Source organism: Phasianus colchicus, chromosome 4 (assembly GCF_987193195.1).
Source record: "Phasianus colchicus chromosome 4, bPhaCol1.hap1.1, whole genome shotgun sequence".
Lineage (NCBI taxonomy): Eukaryota > Metazoa > Chordata > Aves > Galliformes > Phasianidae > Phasianus > Phasianus colchicus.
Genome location: NC_143439.1, coordinates 8,773,771 through 8,794,171, shown reverse-complemented (window position 1 = coordinate 8,794,171; position 20,401 = coordinate 8,773,771). Strand labels below are relative to the sequence as shown.

The 20,401-nt window shown below is 37.6% G+C and overlaps 1 protein-coding gene across 3 annotated transcripts in view; it reads left to right on the top strand.

The window, feature by feature from the left end:
- Nucleotides 1–20,401, top strand: part of ARHGAP10 (Rho GTPase activating protein 10) — a 135,780-nt gene that overhangs the window by 110,884 nt on the left and 4,495 nt on the right. For all 3 annotated transcript variants that reach the window (XM_090138560.1, XM_090138561.1, XM_031588874.2), the window contains 3 exons: nt 4,353–4,515; nt 14,568–14,699; nt 15,448–15,539. In XM_090138560.1, coding sequence (XP_089994686.1) covers nt 4,353–4,515; nt 14,568–14,699; nt 15,448–15,539 — 387 coding nt within the window. The remainder of the gene's footprint in view (nt 1–4,352; nt 4,516–14,567; nt 14,700–15,447; nt 15,540–20,401) is intronic.

Below are 20,401 nucleotides of genomic sequence, written 5' to 3'. Positions count from 1 at the left end.
AGACAAAAAACAGCTATGGCAAGACTTTAAAGATATTTTTAAATCTCCAGCTAATTAGGATATTTAGCGTCTCCACAGAGCAGCATAAAATGAAAGAGTAGAGAAAAAAGGAAAGAGGAAATACCAATGTACATTATAAGTTTTGAAGAACTGTTAAATAAAACTAAGAAAATCAATATGGAATTTATAATCAGAAGGGTCAAGCAGAAATCTTCATAAATAGGCCTGTTGTAAAGCAAATACTTTGAATACTGCTAAACCATCTAACTTGTCCTAAAAACAAACAAACAAACAAATAAATAAATAAAATGTCTAGTATTTGGGTTGTACGGTTTGGCAACATGAGCTTTTAAAACATGGAATGACTTAGGTTGAAAAAGACCTCAAAGAACATCTGGTTTCAAACATCTTGTAACATGCCGAAGAAGAAGTTCGAAGAAACAGAAAGAATGCTAATTTCCTAGCAGTATTTAGAATGGCAAATACAGATCCTTGATACTACATTTACACGTAATTACAATAATGACAATGGTGGCTACTTTGGAATTGTTGCCATGTGCTATGCTGCCCCTTTTCAGACAAAATAAGGTTGACTGCATCGAAGAAATAAATTTGCAGATCTTAGAAGGAAGATGTAATCCACAGCTGGATTCTGTCCTGAAAAAAAGAGACTCTCCTGAGTCTCTTAGTCGTAATTGGCAATCAACTCATTATAAAATACTAATATAATCCTGTGGCAAAAAAATGCAGACCTCACACGTATGAACAGGAGATGGATAAGTGATGGAATTTAATTTTCATTGTGGCACTTATGGGATGACAAGAAAACATATGGAATTCTGATCTGATGTACAGTCTTCAGAAAGAACTCTGGAGTGTTGGAATAGGTTCATAAAGCAGGTGCTTGATCCTCAAACTGCAAAATCCCATTTAGTAAGAAATTCAGTTAAACTTAAAAAGAAGATTGTTTAAATACCTTCATAAAGAACAAAAGTCCGATGTGAATGAAACTAATAATTGTGTAACATGGGTCATGCCTGGAAATTAAAGCCTAACAAATTGAAAGTACATGCATTAATTGGTGAGTCTGTTCCCTCGGGCCCTGTCGCTGTCACGGAAAGCAGAGCTCAGCGCTGCCACTCTGCTCCCTGTGAGGAGCTGCAGCCGCCATTAGGCCTCAGCCTCTGCTCTGGGCTGAACAAACCAAGGAGCCTCAACTGTTCCTCATACATCTTGCCATCTAAACCCTGCACCATCTTTGTAAACCTCCTCTGGACACTAATAGTTTTATGTCCTCTTTATACTGTGGTGCCCAAAACTGCACACAGTGCTCGAGGTGAAGCAACAGCAGCACAGATCAGAGTGGGACGCTGTGCTTCGTGCCCATCTTTGTACTATTGAAATCAAAGCAGTGATGCTATCAAGACTTAGTGTTTGTGCATATATTGGTTTTAATCATTAAAGTATGCCAGATGATTGGTAGTTTTTGCAGTTATACGAATTAGCTTTTAAATGAATAAAGTTATTGTTTTACTTTCCTGATGTAAAAAGCAGAGTTATCTGTTTTTGTAATTTAAAATGTCATTTAACGTGTTTTTAGAAGTTGTTCCCTTAATCCCACTGAATTTAGAAGGTACTTTTCTGTTTAAGTACCTTTCCTTTTTTTGTTTCTTCAAACTAAGTTCTTACTCTTGAGAATGCAGTGCAGTGTTGACCATGCCAAAATGCTGACTTAGGGAGGAAAGAAAGGAAGAAGTTTGAAAAAAAATGTAACATTTAGTTTTATTTATGGTTAGGTCAAATGCAATTGCTTGCATTTTTCAGTCTTTTAATGTAGAAACTACTGACTGAAGCATGTAGTATTTCTTGCTTTCTCTGTTTGCTCTAAGAAATGATTCAACAGAAAAACCTCCCTTTTCTGTAGGGGATGATGGTTTGGTCATACACTAATGAAGAATAGGGTAGTACTCGTGTTTTAATGAAGTGGATAGTTTATGTAAACATGGCTGTGTAATATGGCGCGTGTACTTTTATAGTCTGACTTGCATTAATACTAATATTTTGAAAATAAATTTTGATCAGGTAAACGGTCTTAGATCTGTTTAGTTCAAAGGAATTTGTTTTCTTAATAAAGTAAAACTGCAGTATTACTGTCTAATCTCTCAACTGTTTATCACTGTGTCACGCACGTCTGCAAATGAGATGCAATTGATTAGTTTTTATCTTTGAGTTCTGCAGCTCTCATGTCACATCATGCTGCACATAGACCTGCTCACAGAGGGATGGGGCAGCAGAGCAGGAGTGACTCATATGCTGAGGTTAACTTCTCCTCCTCATATTGTACTTTGCTGCAGCAGGCTAATTTAGAGCCTTGAATTAGCAGCTACTTTAAGGATAAATTTTAGATAATCACTTTTATCATATGAGTGTTTTTAGTCGCATCTCATTTGACTCTCTAGGGAAGTTGTTCTCAGAGAGAGGGTGCAGATGAGGTGGCTGGGGAAGCAGCTGAGCATTTGCTAGCTTTCTGTGTTTTAGGCAGAAAGGATCAGACTGGTTGAGGCATTAATGAAACTGTGAGGGTGATTTTATCCAGGGAAAGTAGCCCTGCATTGTTCACATTTAATTCTCATTGCCTTTTCTTTAACTTATTAAAGAAAAAAAAAATCACTGCCCCTGGTGAAACAATGTGCCATGGCAGGTGGCAGGCCAGAAGGCAAGAAGAGACAGGGAAGGTGTGCAGCACCCTCCATCTCCTGAAGAGGAACTGAAGGAGTGGACAGAAATGTGAAATGATGGCACCCCAAGGGCTGTGCTCGAGATCACTGCATGCACTGAGGCTTTTGCTTCTCTCCCTGGCCAGGCTGGATCGGGCTTAGAGCAATCTGGTCTAGAGACAGGTGTCCCTGCCTATAGCAGGGGGGTTGGAACTAGATGATCTGAATCGTCCCTTCCAACCCAAACCTTTTTGTGATTCTATGATTCTATGATTCTATGATTGCAATAGTGCTGCTCAACTTGAGGGATTTGAATTGAACTTAGTTGTTCTCTGTGTAGAGAACATTTAGAATTAGAAAATAATATTACATAGAACTAAGTCTTATATAGTGCTGCTTACGTACAGATTTTCAGACTGGTTCAATACTTTAACAGCTTTTGATCCAGTAACTGTAGTGGCATGTTAGGCTTTGGTTGTTCATTTTTTCTCCAATTGTTCTGATCCTGAAGAAGCAGAACTTTTTCCGTGGTTATAAGATCACTAGTATAGAATTAATTCTGAAAGAACATGTGTGATATTATTTATCAGGGCTATGTCACGTGTTTAAGTGGGAGCAGAAAGCAGAGGAGGGAAGGAAAAGATGCAGGGAGTCATGTAATGGTTGGCTGGAAATGACCGTTATTACTGTTAAGTATTAATGTTCTGAAAACAGCTACAGGCCCTGTTTGAGATTATGGGCTCAGCTGTGCTGGACAATGTAATGTTTGCAATTGTCCTAATTTCCTAGGACTCCTCTAGAACTTATAAAATGTTCAACTGATGTTTAAGTAAAAGAGTAAAAAGGAAAGGTTTTGGTGAATGTTAGCTTATCGGTGAAAAGAATGGCTAGATGTATCAGCATGGTCTTCAGTCAGTACTGCAGCTTTTCCTTACCATTTGTGACATAGGAGTGATGTTCTTTTAACTTTTTCCCAAGCAGTCACTTCTGAATGTTGCCTCTTGAGTGATGTTGTAAAAATAACCTATATAAACAAATAGTAGACCAAAATATGAGCTCTTTTAAAAGTGACCCCCCTAAAAAGGAGTAACGAAAGTAACATTCTTAGGTACCACGTGTTAGTTAATGGCCTGCTGTTAGAGATCTGCTTATTCTGTCCTTTCTAAATTTCATTGTTCCATATTTTATAAGGTTGTGCTTGTGGTACTTGAGAACAATCATTTACTCAACTGTGTATTATATTTAGAGACTATGTTTTTAGGGGGATCTACAAATGTGCAGATTGAAAAATAAAATTATTTTATTTGATATGATTCATTTGTCTAAAAAGCAGCCACATCCCTCCTCCCCTCTCCTCTCTCCCCATCATTTCATCCACAGAAAATACGTGTTATAAAGGAGCCTGGGAATACATTGTTTTGAGAAGATAGTGTTGTGATAATGATGGGGGAAACTGCGCTATGGTAACTTGGAGGAGATGCTGGTGAATTGTGTGTCCTCCAAAAAATTCTGTGAAAATAGGATGCTAAGATTTTTCCTTGTATGTATTTCAGGATGCAGTGACCAAAGCAGCTTCTTTGGCTCTTTTTAGTATCATTTTGATTCATGCCATGTTTTTTTTTTTTTTTTTTCTAGCTGACAGTCACAGCTCTCCAAAAGAAGACACTCCAACTGGTAGCATGGATTCTCTTTCTTCCCAGTCTCCTACTCCTGTGTTGTCCAGTAGCCCTCCTGGGCTACTGGATAGAAATCACCTTATTATGGACAGCGGAGATCTTGCGGACTGGACAACAAATCTGTAAGTATACTGAATATTGGATAATAGTTTTCCACTAGCACAATCATGCATAAGAAACACATTTCCCTTCAGCCTGGTAGAAAGTGAATCACTTTTTAAATTGCATATAGTTTTCATTTTCTTCTGTTATAAAACAGTATATGCTTACACACTGTAGTGCAGCTTGAAGGCTGCCTGAATATGGCAGTTTTTTTCATTCTGAAATCTAATGTGTTTCACTATAACCCATTATAAAATTTTAAATGATTTTTATTTAGGCAATAAATATGTAAGCTCTTTTTTATATGATGTATTACCCTGGTTTTACGTCACAACAGTGTTAAGCTACACTGAAATGCAGGGCCGTAAAGGTTTAAGACCAAATTTTGGTTTTGGATAAATGCACTTAAATGCACGTTAATGAGTGTTGTTGTCTATGAATATTATCGTCATTAATCCCATGTTGCTAACGAGTCAACTGCCTGCTTTACAACTAAAGTGCAGTATATCACTTTCAGTGGACTCTGTACATGTTCAGTTTTGAGTATGACTTTGGTTCAGCAAAAAAGGATATTATGGTTTTAGTACTACCCCTGTAATACACGCTTGCATGTGATACAAGAGCTAAATATGCCTTTTTTTAGATTAGAAGTTGAACTTGAATTCTCTTTGGCTATTTATACAAACTTTAACTTATCAATACAGTTTTCTAGCCTTAGTGCTGAGAAGATGGAAGAAGGAAGTCTGGAGAAAAGATTTGTTACAGATATTTTCCATAATGGCATTTTGTGTAGCCTGTTCTGCAGACGAACTAAGAGTGTAAAGTATATGTGTAGGTGTACATAACACATGAGAATATGTGGATAGCCATACATTGGGTTTATATTTCCACATCTAGGAACAAATAATTAACTCCTTATTAGGGTACTTATTAGTTATAACAATCTTTTGTCATCCAAATTGAAAGATCTTCAGATACTTATAGATACTTTGCATATGCATTGCTTGGTACTGAAAGACACTTTTCCTTCTCCTCTTGTGCAGTCCAGTAGTAACATGTAGGATTGACAGGAAGCTGTATGTGATGAAATGAGATGCACATGTGGAAAACGAGTGCTTGGGTGACATATAAGTGGTATGTCTATGAAAGAAGGCATAGCTGAATGGGAACATATGCTTACAAGAGCACTGATAATATCACAGAACAAAAGAAGGAAGCGTTGGTTCAATACAGGGATTCAGGATCTTCAGATGTTGATGAAACAGTATTTTTTGCCCATTTGTTTTCATGGAAAATTATACTGTACTGCTGTTTTGGAAACTTTGTTTCACAGCTTGAGGGTTTTTTGTTTTTTTTTGTTTTTTTTTTTTTTGGAAACAGTTCTGTTTGGAAGGAAAGAAAAGTAACTTGTTACATGCATCTAGATGATTTGTCAAAAAGGGTTTCTTCCACTAACCTGTAAGAGAAATTTGCTTAAAACCTACTTCAGTGACAAGCCTGAACAGTGTCAGAGTAGGCAGTGCACAGTACATTCTTTCATTCTTCTGCTTTCTCACACTGAGTTGGACTTATCTTCCCCTTTTAGTTCTGATGACACAGAGGGCCTTGCTTTAACAACAGAACAAAATAGAACCAAAACAACTCCACTGTATTAATGGCAGAGATAGATGTCAGAATAGCAGATGCACTTTTTGGACTTTGGCAGTCAGTTTGCATTGTGGGGTTCTGTGAACAGGCAAAAGTAGAGGTTGACTTGGCATGGTATAGCTGTGGTACCTCTCCCAAGTCCACAAAAGGAGGCATTCATTGGCTGTTGAATGCTGTGGTTGTACTTAGGTTATTCTCATAAATTGTACTATTCCAGAATTAGGTGGAGAACAGTCCACCTCTTTCTGTTTTAGCAGGATTTCAAAATGTTTAGCATTTTGTGCCAAATTGGAACAAAAGCAATTCTCAAAGTCTTGGTGTCCTCTGTAAAATGGTATTACAGATCTTCACTGAGTTACAGTAAATACCATTACTGAATCTAAGGAAGATGGAAATATAACAGGATCTGTTTTCTGAAGTTTCTAGTGATATTTATAACACATGGGTGTTACTTGTAAGAGATCAGTCACTATGGAGTTATGTAGTCAACAAGGTGGTGGTGACTTCTTAGCAGTAGAAAAGTTGCGTGCTCTGTTTCCTGGGGGAGGGATTGTGGGTCAAGATATGTCAGATATTCAAAGGTTAGTTTATATCAGTAACTTACTCTAAGTAGTAACACATGATTTGTGGTATTTCTTTTCAAGGAAAGAGATTTTTTTCTTCCACGATATGATTTTTTTTTAACGCATGTACTTTTCTTGTCCCATCTTTAAAAATGAAAGCAGCTACAGCTTCTGGCACGGTGAAGCAGCAGCAAATGAAAGTGAATACATCCTCCACCTCCTGGCTTTCTCTAGGAGGGGACCTCATAGCAGGAGTGGTAAAAGAAATGAAGAGAATGAGGGCTCTATCACAGATCTGACGTGTCTCACAAAGCCCTGGTTGCTAGACTGTTATGTCAATGCCACATGTGCTGTATCTGGAAGGTGATGTTTCACATATGTGCCATTTTGAAGCATGTCATAAATATGTATTGTTTGAAAATCTCTTTCATCCAGGCAATGTTTAATGAATCAGCCAAAAAAAAATAGTAGTTATGATAGTGAGTTGGATAGAATATTTGACCCTTGTGATGGTCTCCACTGGTATGGATTTTTTATTTTTTTTTAACTTTAAGGCATAGCAACTAGGACAGTCTCAGTCTGGTGCTAGCCAAAGCAGTTGCATTCCTTCCTTTTTTTCTCTGTTTTTTTTTAAGTGGCCACATACACATTCACTTAAGCTAAAGAATTAATATTGTACAGCTTCTTCAGGTCAATTGCCGGTACCATTGTCAGAGTTCATGTTGCTCTGACAGAACTCAAAATGGTTACTGCTTTTGCAAGCAGAGCATGTTTCAGGCATTTTTTGACAGATAATTTTGAGTCTGGTGTTGGTATAGTTTCACCAGCAGTATATTCTCAAAATGTTCATGTTTTTCCTCCACACCACCAGTTGTCTCTAGGGCAAAACAGCAACAACTGAGTTTCCACGTCAGATGTTCCTTGCACATTCCTTCTGATTCAGATGGCCAGTTTAGGCAGGTGTTCTGAAGGTAAGCAGCATCTTCTAAATGAAATGTGGCTATCCACAGAGGCATTCTTTAATAGCTTTCTTTGATCTGTTCCTTCTGTTATTTTAGACACTGTAAAACAGACAATATTCCCCTCTTCAAGAATGTGCCAATATATTTAAAAGAAAAAGTAAAGTAGAATGTGCAAAGACAGTGATAGGTGCTATGTTGTACCTTAAGTTTAACAAACAAATGATGTATTGTAACCTTTTATTTCCTCAATGCAGAATAGATGCATTTTTTGAGTTATGCATAGTATTGTTCTGACCTGGATATAAACAAAAAAACTCTAACAAAACAAACCACCAAACATCTTTTATCCATAGCCATCAGTTTTCCCCAAATTGTTGTCTACTCTACAAATGCAAATTATCTGGGGAGTTTAGACCTGAAAATCCACCTTTCGCTCCTTCTTTCTGAGTTGCTTCAATTGCTGGCTGATCAGAGGATGAGTTATGGCTCATCTCTCTTGGCAAGTTTGTTTTCTTCCTTTTCCTCCTTTCCTTTCTGTTTTCTTTTTCTGGTGGCTGCTGCAGATTGCCACTCCCTGCAGACTGCTGCAGCAGGCGGTGATCAGGAAGTCAGTTGACAGTGTTGGTAGGGAAAGATATTCATATATAGATGTCACAAGAGGCACCAGAGATCTACTGACAGTAGGTGAGGGGAAGACATAAAATGTTCAGAAGGAGTGCTGAATACAGAAAAACACTGTGATGGAAATCCAGGAAATAAAGTGAGCTAACATGCAGAATTTCTTTTTTGGTCTTCCGAATTTGTGTAAGGCTTGGGCATGCCCCGCTTTCATCTATTCCTTCCACTTTCTGCATCTCTTGTGATTCTTCTGACTCTTCTGACAGTTTGGTCTTGTACAATCTTGTGTGCTCATATCACTACTGATTCATTTTCTGAGGTGCTGCTTTGACACAAGTTTCCTTTCCTACAATAGGAGAGCCTGCATCCTGTAATCCTCGGAGGAAAGCTCATAAAGCAGCTACTTCCTAATAGCTTAGAAGGAAGGAAGATTGTGACTAATACTGGTCTTGAGAATATTGACTTGCTTTAATTCAGAAACCCAGTGTAACTGCAGTAATTCCAGTGGCAGAAGAAGTAATCCAGTCTTTTTATTTATCTGTTTATTGCGTTATAACCCTGACATTATTATTTTGACATTTTAATATTCTGTTACAAAGTCCAGTGGTGTGCTATTGGCATCGTTTATATGTCTTTACTGTCCATGGAGGCTTTCAGAATGGTGATGAGAGCTGTGCTGTGCAGCATCCTCTGTGCTTCCAGGACCTTTGTGACCAAGAAAGAAGCTGATATGTGCATTCCTTGTGAAATCTCAGGCTTGCTTAAATTCCTGGTGAGCAAACCGATGTTGAAATCACAGAATCACAGAATTGCCAGGGTTGGAAGGGACCTCAAGGATCATGAATCTCCAACCCCCCTGCCACACGCAGGGCCACCATTGGATAGCAAGGTGGGGCAGAAAAAGTGGTATTCTGAACGTAACAGGAGTCTTGGAGACAGTTACCCATTTTGTTTCACTGCTCAATGAATTCCCATCAGCCTTGTTATATCTCTACCTGTAGACTGCATGTCTGGTCTCCTTCATATTGAAATAGTTTATTTCTGGCAGTGGTGTACATTTGCAATTTAGATAGATGATGAGTGACTGCAGTTGTGGTGTCCTGAAAACTTTTTGTATCTGATATAATCATCTCTTTTTAGTAAAGGAAGATGCTTACATAGCTGTAGAAGGCCCAATCCAGGTATGCAGCAGTGATTCTCACTCTGTGCTTATTTTGCAGTTTGGTCTTGGTTCAGCTGCCACCTCTTCAGTGACTCAGCATTTTGAGGGCAGATTTAAGTGAAGCAGGCACTTCTTTTTGTATTCCTTTGTTATGCAAGCAGAACAGTAGCCCTCGTTTTGCAGCTCCATTGAAACAGTCAAAATATAACTTCATCATGTGGGACTTTTACAAAATAGGTTTTGCCATCTCCCTGTCTCCCAGTGACAGCTCAGTTGGACAGCAGCACTGCTGGGTGAGTGCCAGGTGAGCAGTACATGTGCTCAGAGCAGGGAGGGACATGGATGCAACCATTATGAGCTAAAGTGTCTTTTGTTTTTCCCCTTTCTCTTTTTCTTTTAATTTCTTTGCATGATTCCAGGAAACACAGCCCCCGCATTTATTTCCTAAAAGGAATAGCAGTCTGCTATAATCGTACATATGTACATACTTAAGTTTTGCTTGATCTGAATTATCATTTAAAAATGCTGCAGCCTAGGGCGGCTGCTATAGAGACATAAACTTCAGATTTACCAGACTGGCGTGAAATACCATTTCACTAATACGTTGGCTGCTTCACTGAGGCTTCACAATCCAACTTTAACAAAGCATCTATTTCAGCGTTGGCTGATGTATATAAATGAGGAATCTGGAATGCTGAGTGCGAATTACATACTTTATATTTGGGGGTGGAGTTTCTTTTCAGTGGACATGGATCAGGAAATTCTGTCCTTTTGTTCTGCCTCCAGCTTTGCTCCCGCTATGACAATTTCTAGAATTTCATCCATATATTTTTCTGCTCCTGGCTCTCACCAAGGCATAGAGTTTTAACATGCAGGAAGATTGTTGTCTGATGATGGAGAGTATTGAATTGCATATTGAATCAGAAACAGCTGATACCTTTTGATATACTGTGTCATCTTATAATGAAACCTTTTAAGAACACTTCCACTGAGTTTATGTCAGCCAGACACTGTGATATCACAGCCGTGGGGCTGCCAAGCCCTTCCATGAAACAACCCCTTTTTTTCTTAAGAGTTGCAGTGCAGATTCTTTTCACAGAGTATCTTCCTCACTCTCAAGATAAGAGGCTGCTCTTTAGCAGTGTTACCTTAGGAACCAGCCAGATAAACATCCAATAAAATCTTGTTTTCAGAGTTTGTTTCTGAATATCAGTGCAACATCTCTAGCTTGTTTTCAGTAAGGCCATTTTCTCTCTCCTTCCTTCTCCCACCTTTTTTTCTCAGAGTGAGATGGTTATGTCAGGTTTTTTTTTCTTTCCCCACAAGACATGAATTGCTTTCATTTTAGCCCTTACAAGAGTGGATTTCTCCAATGTACCTTCTCAGAGTTGAGATGCTGTAAGATAACACAGTACTTTCTAATTTAGCATTATCTTGATAGGTTTGCAAACCTTCATAGCAAAGTAACTTTGCTATCTCAAGTATCTTTTGAAGGAAAAAAGAAGTTATTCTGTGTGTTGCTTGCACATCATAACATTGGAAGAGATTTTTCCTGTTGACCAAAACCTTCTGCTTTAATAATAAAATAAAGTGATTCCTGAGATGGCCAAGTACAGTAAATAAAAAAAAGAGCTGAAATTCAAGAATGTAGAACGTGCTTAATATTTAAAGCCATTAAAGTTTTTTTTTTTTTTACTTCTTTTCTCAACATGGTAAAACTATTGCTGTTGAAAAATGGTTTGTTGTTGTTTTTTTGGGGGTTTTTTTTGGTTTTTTTTTTTTTTTGCATGCTGGATCCTAGACAATGATTTGTTGATCTGTAACCATGAGCTGAAAGTGACAAGCAAATTGAGGAGCTGTACTGCAGCACTTTAGCTACAGCTGAAATGTATTAAGTGAATTCATCAAAAGGGGAGGAGGGACCAGAGCAGGGTTCCACATACTTGCACTTCTGGAGGGTTTTTCCTCTGTTGGAATTGCTCAGAATTTGTAGCAAATCTGTTCACCTTTACATACTTTTATCTAATGCTACCTGATAAAGGACAGTGTAGTCTTACTAGTTGATAGGTTACTGTTCCTGTTGAATCTGCGTTACCTGAGAAATAAATGTGCCGTGAGAGGGACTGAACGCATGACTTCATCCTCTGTTCCATTCTTTGCACACCTACTCTGTTGTTGATGTTGTTGGTTTATTTATTTATTTATTAAATACATTTCCTCTGTCAAGTCTCAAAGAGAAACCAGCTGCAATATTCTGAGTATTCTTATGAATTACTGCTCCTTTCCTGAGTCGGAGGGTTTGTTCTGAGTATCGTTTTGAGACCATTAATCTCTTGTCTTCAACAAAGGGGAGTGTGTGTTGTCCTAGAACTGATTGTGCAAGTTGCACAGATAAATAAGATGCATATTTCAAAGAAATATCTAATGAATGAAAGCTTTTAGCACTCACTTGTTGAGAGGCAAACAATGTCAAATCTTGAGATATGCAGTATAGAAGACTACTTTGTCAAAAAGATATTCTTCACTTGGGATTAGTTTGAACAAGCAACACTTTCATATTCTTCTGGCTGTATACTTGGAATGTTACTTCTCTATTTTCTGTAATTTACAGGCTTAAGAAATGAGCCTTACCTAGTCTTAATTTTGGAGTTGAGGTCAATAATTAAAAGCCAAAGGGAAATGATTTTTTCTTTAAGTACCAGGATTGCTTTAACTCTAGTAGTTCAGTTATTCAAGTATAGTAATTTTTTTCATGTTTTTGAAAATCATTTTTGACATAGGTCCACCTATGCTATTGAGTTAAAATTAATTTTACACATATACCTTGTATGCAGAACAATAGACAGATGGTCTGTGTTCTAGCAAACTTCATAAACTTTGCAGTACTATTAAGCAATTTTCTATCCTCAGTATTTGAAACAAATAATGCAAATGCCAATGTTCACCTTTTGTTTTTTTTTCTTCAAATGGAGTCACAGCCAAAAATTAGGGAAACTTTTAAAACAACACATAAGAATGGTAAGAAAAGAACAAATTCAAGTGGAAGTAAACCACAACATTATTAGGTACTGGTCTTCAAAAGTATCTAATTACAGGAAATGTAAATTACTATGTAGTGGTAGATTCAGAAGTGGCTAAGCAGATTAGATGTGCTATTCCCAGTCAGCCCAGCCAGCTTTTGTTCAGTTTATTACATGCAATTTCTACCTTTATTTGGTAAATCTGATAGTTTTAAAAGCAGAACATGTTTTGATAAACTCTTCTCATTATGATGCCAGCACATTTCAGTTTCATTTTTATTAGTGGAATTAACTACAAAATACTGGTTTTGTACACTTAGAATTCCAGTTTTCATCCAAATGCAGTCTGACAGAGATCCAAATTAAAAATTATTGTCTTATTGAATAAAGAATGGGCCATTAACAGTTTTATAATGCAGTAAATTAAAAAATTAATAGTCAAAATAAATGTTTATATAAGTATGTAATTGCTGGAATGAAAATGCAATGTATTGGCTGGCACAATTAGTCTGTAAAAGTTGTACTTGTTTGTAAGAGTTGTTATACAACGCAACAGAATAGTGATTATTTCTTCTAGAAATTAAATATCCCTTGAACAAGAAGATGGAAATCAACTAAATAAGTTAGGTTTCCTGCATCCTTTTATTCATTTGTAATTAAGTGCGGGGTCTGTGGATTTTGCTATTGGTCAATCCACCTTGCTTAGGTGGAAATTTACACGTCTAAGAATTCTTCTTGACTAGTTTCAGAGATTTTGGTGGTGCTTTGTGGATGTATGATATCTAAAAGGTTAATACCGGAATAAGTCTAATTGATAAATGAGAGCAGGTTGACACTTAAACACCACTTCTTCCAAGCTCAAGATCGGTGCACCCCTAAGAGTAAGAAATCAGGGAAAGGTAGCAGGAGGCCTGTGTGGATGAGCAAGAACTCAGGGATAAACTAAAAGGAAAGATGATGATCCATGAAATGTGGAAAAAGGGCCTGTCCACCTGGGAAGCATATAAGAATGTTGTCAGGGCCGGTAGAGATGAAAGGAGGAAAGCTAAAGCACTCCTGGAATTAAACTTTGCAAAGGATGTAAAGCATAACCAGAAAGGTTTTTTAAGTATGTCAACAGTAAAACGAAGACTAGGGAAACAGTGGGTCCCCTACTAAATGACGTGGGTGCCCTGCTCACAGGGGTTGCTGAGAAGATAGAGATTCTGAATGCCTTCTTTGCTTCAGTCTTCACTGCTAAGACTAGCCCTCAGGAATCCCAGACCCAGCTGCATTACTTCCAAGTAATGTTTCCTGTGTGAAAGATGTGTGTGAACCATTTAAATTCTGTTTCTGCTTGGAAACTGCTCGAAGTTCAGTTCTTTGTTCCAAAGACATGATGACATGAAATGTTTGGATTTTTGGTTGCTCTGCCCCATGAAGAAAACCTTCCAGTGTTGGAACATTTTAGTTCCTCAAACTGTACAGCGAGGAACATCATTTATGTTGGGAATGACTTTGTATATGTTTTTCAGTGATAAATAAGTGTTTTAGCTTCATCTGCTGTTCTTCTCTTGTAGCAACTATGTATTCAGCCATTAATTTAAAACGTATTTGAACAGTGTGCTCATGAGGGCAGCCACTGAAGCAGTATTTGCACAGTTATGCGAAAGAGATCTCAATCCAGAGGCAGCATCGTGATCCAGTGTTGTAATACCTGTAGCCTTTTGAAATCTTCCCGTCATACATCATGCCTTAGTACAGTGCTGAGAAGATTTTTAAATAGATTCGTCAAAACTTGTAAAGGCGAAGTGGCAGCTCAAATAATAACCTGCTATATGCAGTTTCATTGTATCTGTCTTTATTAGATAAGGAATATGGAATTTTTTCTTGTCATTGGCTATGTCATACATCTTAGGTAATATGTCCTGGCTTAGGATGTAGGGCATGTAGGAGAAATGCTTTCAAGGAGGAAATGGCAAAAACAGGTTATCTGGAAAATTAGTTTGACGCTGTTATTGGCTTTCAGTTTTGAGGATCTGACTAGTTAGTCTAGCTTTGAAGATACAAACGTTTTTGGTATTCATCTTGCTAATTCTGCCTTGAAAATATTTCCCTTAGTTCTGGTCAAAGCCGCTCGTCGATGGTTTCGTGGATGAACACCCCGTGCACCAACCCAGTTGCTACCAACACCGTACCATCTGCTTTCTCCTTCCCTAATCCGTCCACTGGAAGTGACAGAGCAGTGGAGAGGTATGATGTACTCTTTGACTTTTGCTGTTTTTTTATTTGCTCCCTTTAGTCTGTATCTTTTTTTAATGACTAATTCATGTCTTCTGCTGTAAATAAGTGGTTATCTCATATCAAGAAATGCAACCTTTGCAGGTTTTACAAAACAAAATATCAAACACTTTGTCTTATTTTTCCTTTAAATAGACACCTGGACTGAGCCAGGATTATTACTGAACATCCTGAGAGCACCTCTAAAAGACTGCTTGAAGTTTTATAGACCTTACTGCATATAGGACAAAATAGCATGTTCATTGGTCTACCAATGTTGTATTGTAAAAAAAAATAAAATGGATTCAGAAAAGCATTCTCTGCAGTGTTAGTGAAAAGCTGTATTGCAAGGTTCATGAGGGAACATTTTGGAAGATATAATGATTAGTCTATAAACAAGATAAGGTACGCTTTGCTTATTACTGATTTTACTGCTGATTAGCACTTGGCAATATTATAGCAGTGGTTGAAAGCTGCATTTAACTGTCGTAGAAATAAGTGTGCACAAAAACAGGAGTATGATATTCAGAAATGCCAACAGTAAGCTGTGAAGCTTCAGCTTTGGCATTTGTGCGTATGAATTAGAAGCCTGTGATGATGCATATGAGACTGCGTTGAAAGTTTTAGCCACCTCCCAATGAGAACGGAGAGAGAATGGTTGAGAAAAGAGTATTTTCTTTAGTAGTCAAAAGTAACTGCATCTCATAATTTCATTTTTCAGCGTTGCCCACCGAAAAGCAAGAGCAGTTTATCCATGCGAAGCAGAACATAGCTCTGAATTATCATTTCAGACAGGAGCAATTTTTGAAGATGGTAAGTACTTATTGAGTGAATGTAAAGCAATGAAAAACAAACTGACAAAACTGTTCAAATGGCTTTGGATAAAAACGCAAGCTTAACTGCTATTCTGTCAACGTTGCTTGTGGCAGTCAGTGACGTAGAAGATTTCTGGTACATAGAAACTGCTTTAACATAAATGAAAGCAATATGAGGTAATGCCTTTGCTTCAGGTGAGCAGATTCTTGTTGGTTTTAACATTTCAGCAGTGTTTAAACATGTGTCACAGTAAAAAAAAAAAAGTTCAGCAATAGAGAAAGGGCCTATGAAACTCTTTTTTCATATGTACTATATTTTTAAAATTTCACAGAGACTTTTATTTAAAGAAAACGAATCCACTTAAGGATTTTCAAGCAGAGTTCTAGGTAAATCAGATTGTCATTGTAGAGAAAAGAGAGTGTTTAGTCTTCTGACCAGGCTTAATGTGTATTTGTACATGTAGAAAGAGACATATTCACAGGATGAAAGCCTATGTTTAAAAATTTCTGTGGATCTAAATGTAATATTGCATATGAACATCCAGAAAGCGATTCTGTGCTCAAGACTGGGCTGAAGCTCCTCAGTATGCTTCTATGGCTCTACTCTTCAGCATCTGTACAGGGGTTTTGAATTGACAAGAATGGCTTTAGTTCTAAAATCTTACGCCAGTAACAATTGTAATACAAATTCTGAAAATACAGAAGATATCAGAGCTCAGTTTTTTTCATACTGTTGCAGAAAGGGATGGTATGCTATGGATCAACAGGGCCTGGACAAATTCAGCAAATCTTGTTACCTAAATGCAATTTAATAACAATTCTTAAGGACAAATTAATTCATAATTCAATACTGTTGTTTGTTACAAGGCCTTGATAAGTTGCATTTGTTCTGAAAAACAAAAGACTTTCAGCCAAATCCTCATCCAAGCTTTGTGCAGATGGAGGGATTCAAAGTGATTTGTGAATTAGGTTCTCAAGATTCTTGGTGAAATTGAGATCAGTACTTTATCCTTTTGGTCTGCATAGAGGCAGGTGAGTAGTAAGGGGCACACTGGCTCCTAAAGAAACTAGAAACTCTGCAGTGATGCCTGTTTTTTCTTATCCATTGCTATCTTGCTACTAGGCCAGAAGACTGATAAGTTTTTTCCAGAGTTAAAGTAGTATTTAATTCTGAATGACTAAATACACTTTGGTTATACACTGCCCAGTCACACAGATGCTACATGTGAGAATCTTTGTTTGAATATCCAATAAAGAAGTATTCAAAATTACCCATTTACGTCCAGCAAGAAGAAAAGTACAGTCTGAAACCACTGGAAAAAAATCAACCTGCAAGTGTGAAAAGGTTCTCCAACTGCACATTGCATTTCCCAAAATGTACCCTGTTAACTCTGTTAGTACTGGATCAAAAGAACACAAAAAGTGGGAAAGTTGTTCACATAAAGCTGAAACAAATGGGGGATCTCAGCAGAATCCTTTTTCTCCTTTCTCCTTTTCTTTTCTCAGCAGTCATAACAACAAAATGGGCTGCACAGACATACACATCTACTTCCCCTTCTTTGTGAAGCCTAATTTAAAGCAGCAGATTGTAAGGAAATTGCTGTACTTTCTCCTCCCAAATTAATAAAGAGTCAGAATTCAGTTATGTTGATTTTTTTGTTGTTGTTGTTTTGGTGTTGGGTTTTTTTTTCAGTGTAAGGTGGTTTGGGGTCCCCACAAGGTTCTTCCCTCCTAGCACCCACTTTACAAAATCATACTTGGTGTTTCCTATTAGATAAGTGCCTTGCAGGCAATTCACGTCTGAATCAAGTTAGATGGGAAATCTCTTAAAGATGGATTAGCTAAATGATTGCTCTTTTTAAAATCTCTTACAGCAGTTATTTTAATTGAGGTTTTTTAAAATATGACTGATAGGGATCTTCCACAGATGTAAAATTTGTGTATGGGAAAAAATCTGGTGCATGGAAGAAAAGATCTGGTGCATAAGAGACAGGCATTTCTAATGCAGAGTACCGCGGCTTGCACACCTGTTGTGCTGCCACTGGGGAAGTCAGCCTTACAAGAATTAGCTTCTTCTGTATAATGTGTTTGTGTGACAGCAGTGTTGAGATTCTTCTCCTTTGTAAAGAGGTCACTAAATGTTATGGCAAAGCTACCATGCTTTTGGTGCATTACAGCCTCGGTAATTTTTCAACTAGAGAGCTGAATCGTCCAAGAACAAATATGAATTTGATTCTTTGGCAGCACATGGAAAGTTGTTTCAACTATAGGAACATTTTGTCCATATCAACCTTTCAAATAAGTTTGGAAGCTTGGAAAAAGTTTTTGAAAATCTCTGCATTTTGAAAACCTAATGGTAGATCTCTGATGGAGAGATGACATTTCCTTAAGTACATTTGTTTTGATTTATTCCACTGTATCTTGCTTATTTGGTAGATGTTGTTCTTCACCTCATAGTACTTTCAGCCTAGGAGAGGTTGTGGACTAGCCCCAGAAAGGAGGAGACCATGCAAGTAATAAGACAGTAACTGGATATATTTAACAACTTAATGGCCATTCCACAACAATTTGTATGCTCTATGAATGTAAAATGCTATTCTCACTCACTGTGCAGACCAGTCCTCATGTTTGAAATCACTGAAATGCCTTCACACAGGCCTTTTCTTTTTGCGTTAGGCACCCTTGTGCCTGTGCTAGAGTCAAATTTCAGTGAATCAATTCAGGTTCTTCAGTTACTCAATTTAAATTCCCATATGCCCTAATAAAGCCCCCAAATGAAGAATTAAAGTAATAATACATCATTTCTGCAGCTCTACCAATAACCTTAACTATCAAAGTGACAACGCATCAATCAAGTTGACATACAGCTAGTATCAACCATTAAAGTAACTGTTAAATTAATGTCTACTAAAAAGTGCTGCTTCCATTAGCGAGGGTTTTATCCGTCTCTCCTTTCTCCACCCTGCCTGTCTCAGTTTCTAATCCTGTCTCACTCATCTCTCACTGTTTGCATGCTGAGTTTTCTCCTTTCTCTTTGGTCTGTTCTTCTGCCTTGTTTCCTTCACTTTTTCACTTCCCTTCCCTTTCCTGTTCTTCTTCTGCTTTGTCTCCCTTGGTCTGTAGATGCTGACTGCAGTAGTTCTCTCTTGTCTGTTATTATCCTGGATGAATCTTTCTGGCTGCTCTACCCTGAGACAGAATAATGGCATTTAGTGAGGTACAGTCTTGCACCTGTCATAGCTGCTAAATGTAATACTGTGCAAGCAGGTAAAAGTTTAACCGTTACTGCTCTCTCCATTTCCTTTATCTAAATGGGGAAAAGGACAGGTTTCTCAGGCAGACCAAGTTAGATTTACTAATATTTTAAATTAAGCTTCACATCACCTGATAAGAATCTGTATAGAATCTGAGCATTTGCATATTCAGGTGTTTTCATTATTGCATGCTCTCCCAAATCCTGGTCTTTTTTATTGAATTGCCACAGAATATAAATGTACCATCTGGTAAGTTAAAAAAGAAAAAGCAAACTTTTCTATTTAATTGAATTGTGTGAGAAAATGAATAATATAATCTGAACAATATTCACTGCTTTTTTTATATATAATTTTTCAATCTTCAATTCAGTTTACCTTAGGCTGTGCCACTGTTTTTATTTCCCAGTTGCTACAGGCTGTATTATTGACAGCACATAACACTATAATTCAGGTGCTTAGAGGCAAAACATGAAGATTTTGCAGCTGGGTAAGGGCACGTATGAGAAGAAGCAGAGTATGACCTTAGATCATGAGAGACATATGCTGGCTCTATATGGGTATTTTTGGTCACAGCAGTTATTCCCAATAATCATGAAAGGAATAATCAGACTGCCTGGCACTGAAATCTTGCCAGCCTTGCAGCCTTGTCTTAAATCTCTGCTCCTTAAAAGAGATGGCTTGGAAGTGAGTAAAGGGGAATTTCACTAGAGAGAAGTATTTGGGTAAGGTAAATGCTATGTACAAAATTCCTTGTCATTATTCCTAGCAGTTCTACAGTGAAGTTTCCCAAAATTTTGTCAAGGTGGCTCTCATCAAAGCTTTTCACAATTTTTAAAATAATGATTCAGGGGAGAACTGAGGAAGTTTTTTATCACAGGAATTTTCCTTAGCGAAAGTGTGGTACTCATTGTCCCTACCAAGCACAGCAGGAACACAAAAAGCCATTCAAACAGCCATGGTCATCCCCCTCTACTTTTCCCAGTGTAACTGAGTGCCTCTCTCAGTTAATCTGCCTTGTTTTGCCTCCAAGGCACTCTCTTCCCTTTCTATTCATGCTGAGGTTTCTGGACTGTCTTTCTTTATGGTATTGACAAATGAAGGATTTACATCAAAGAAAGGCAGTACTTTCAAAATGCTATATCATGTTGAATGTGCAAATAATTATTTTGTTGAGCTAAAAATGAGAATAAAGTGATTTCTTTGTGTTCCTTTCATCCGTGGCTTTCAAAGCATTCATATACATTAACTGTCTCAGTGTTACACCCAGAGAAACTGAGTGTACAGGCAGGGCAGATATTCTTCTCTTCAGATCCCTCCATACCATTAGGGATGAGTTACCTCAAACTGCTGCTGAAAGTTGCAATCACAGCTTCAGCAGTAAAAAGTACCAGATATGCACTTATAATTTCTACCGACTTTGTTAGAAGTCTTAGAAAGCCACAGAAGGTAGCCTGACCTTAACTGGCCTGACTTTGCTGCATAGAGAATAGGGAAGACTCGATCTTGCCAACGGTGTTGTGGAAACAGTAAACACCAAAAAAAAGCATTAATGGGATGCTAAGAAGTGGAAGATGTTTAAATAGATGTGTTTGAACAGATGTATATT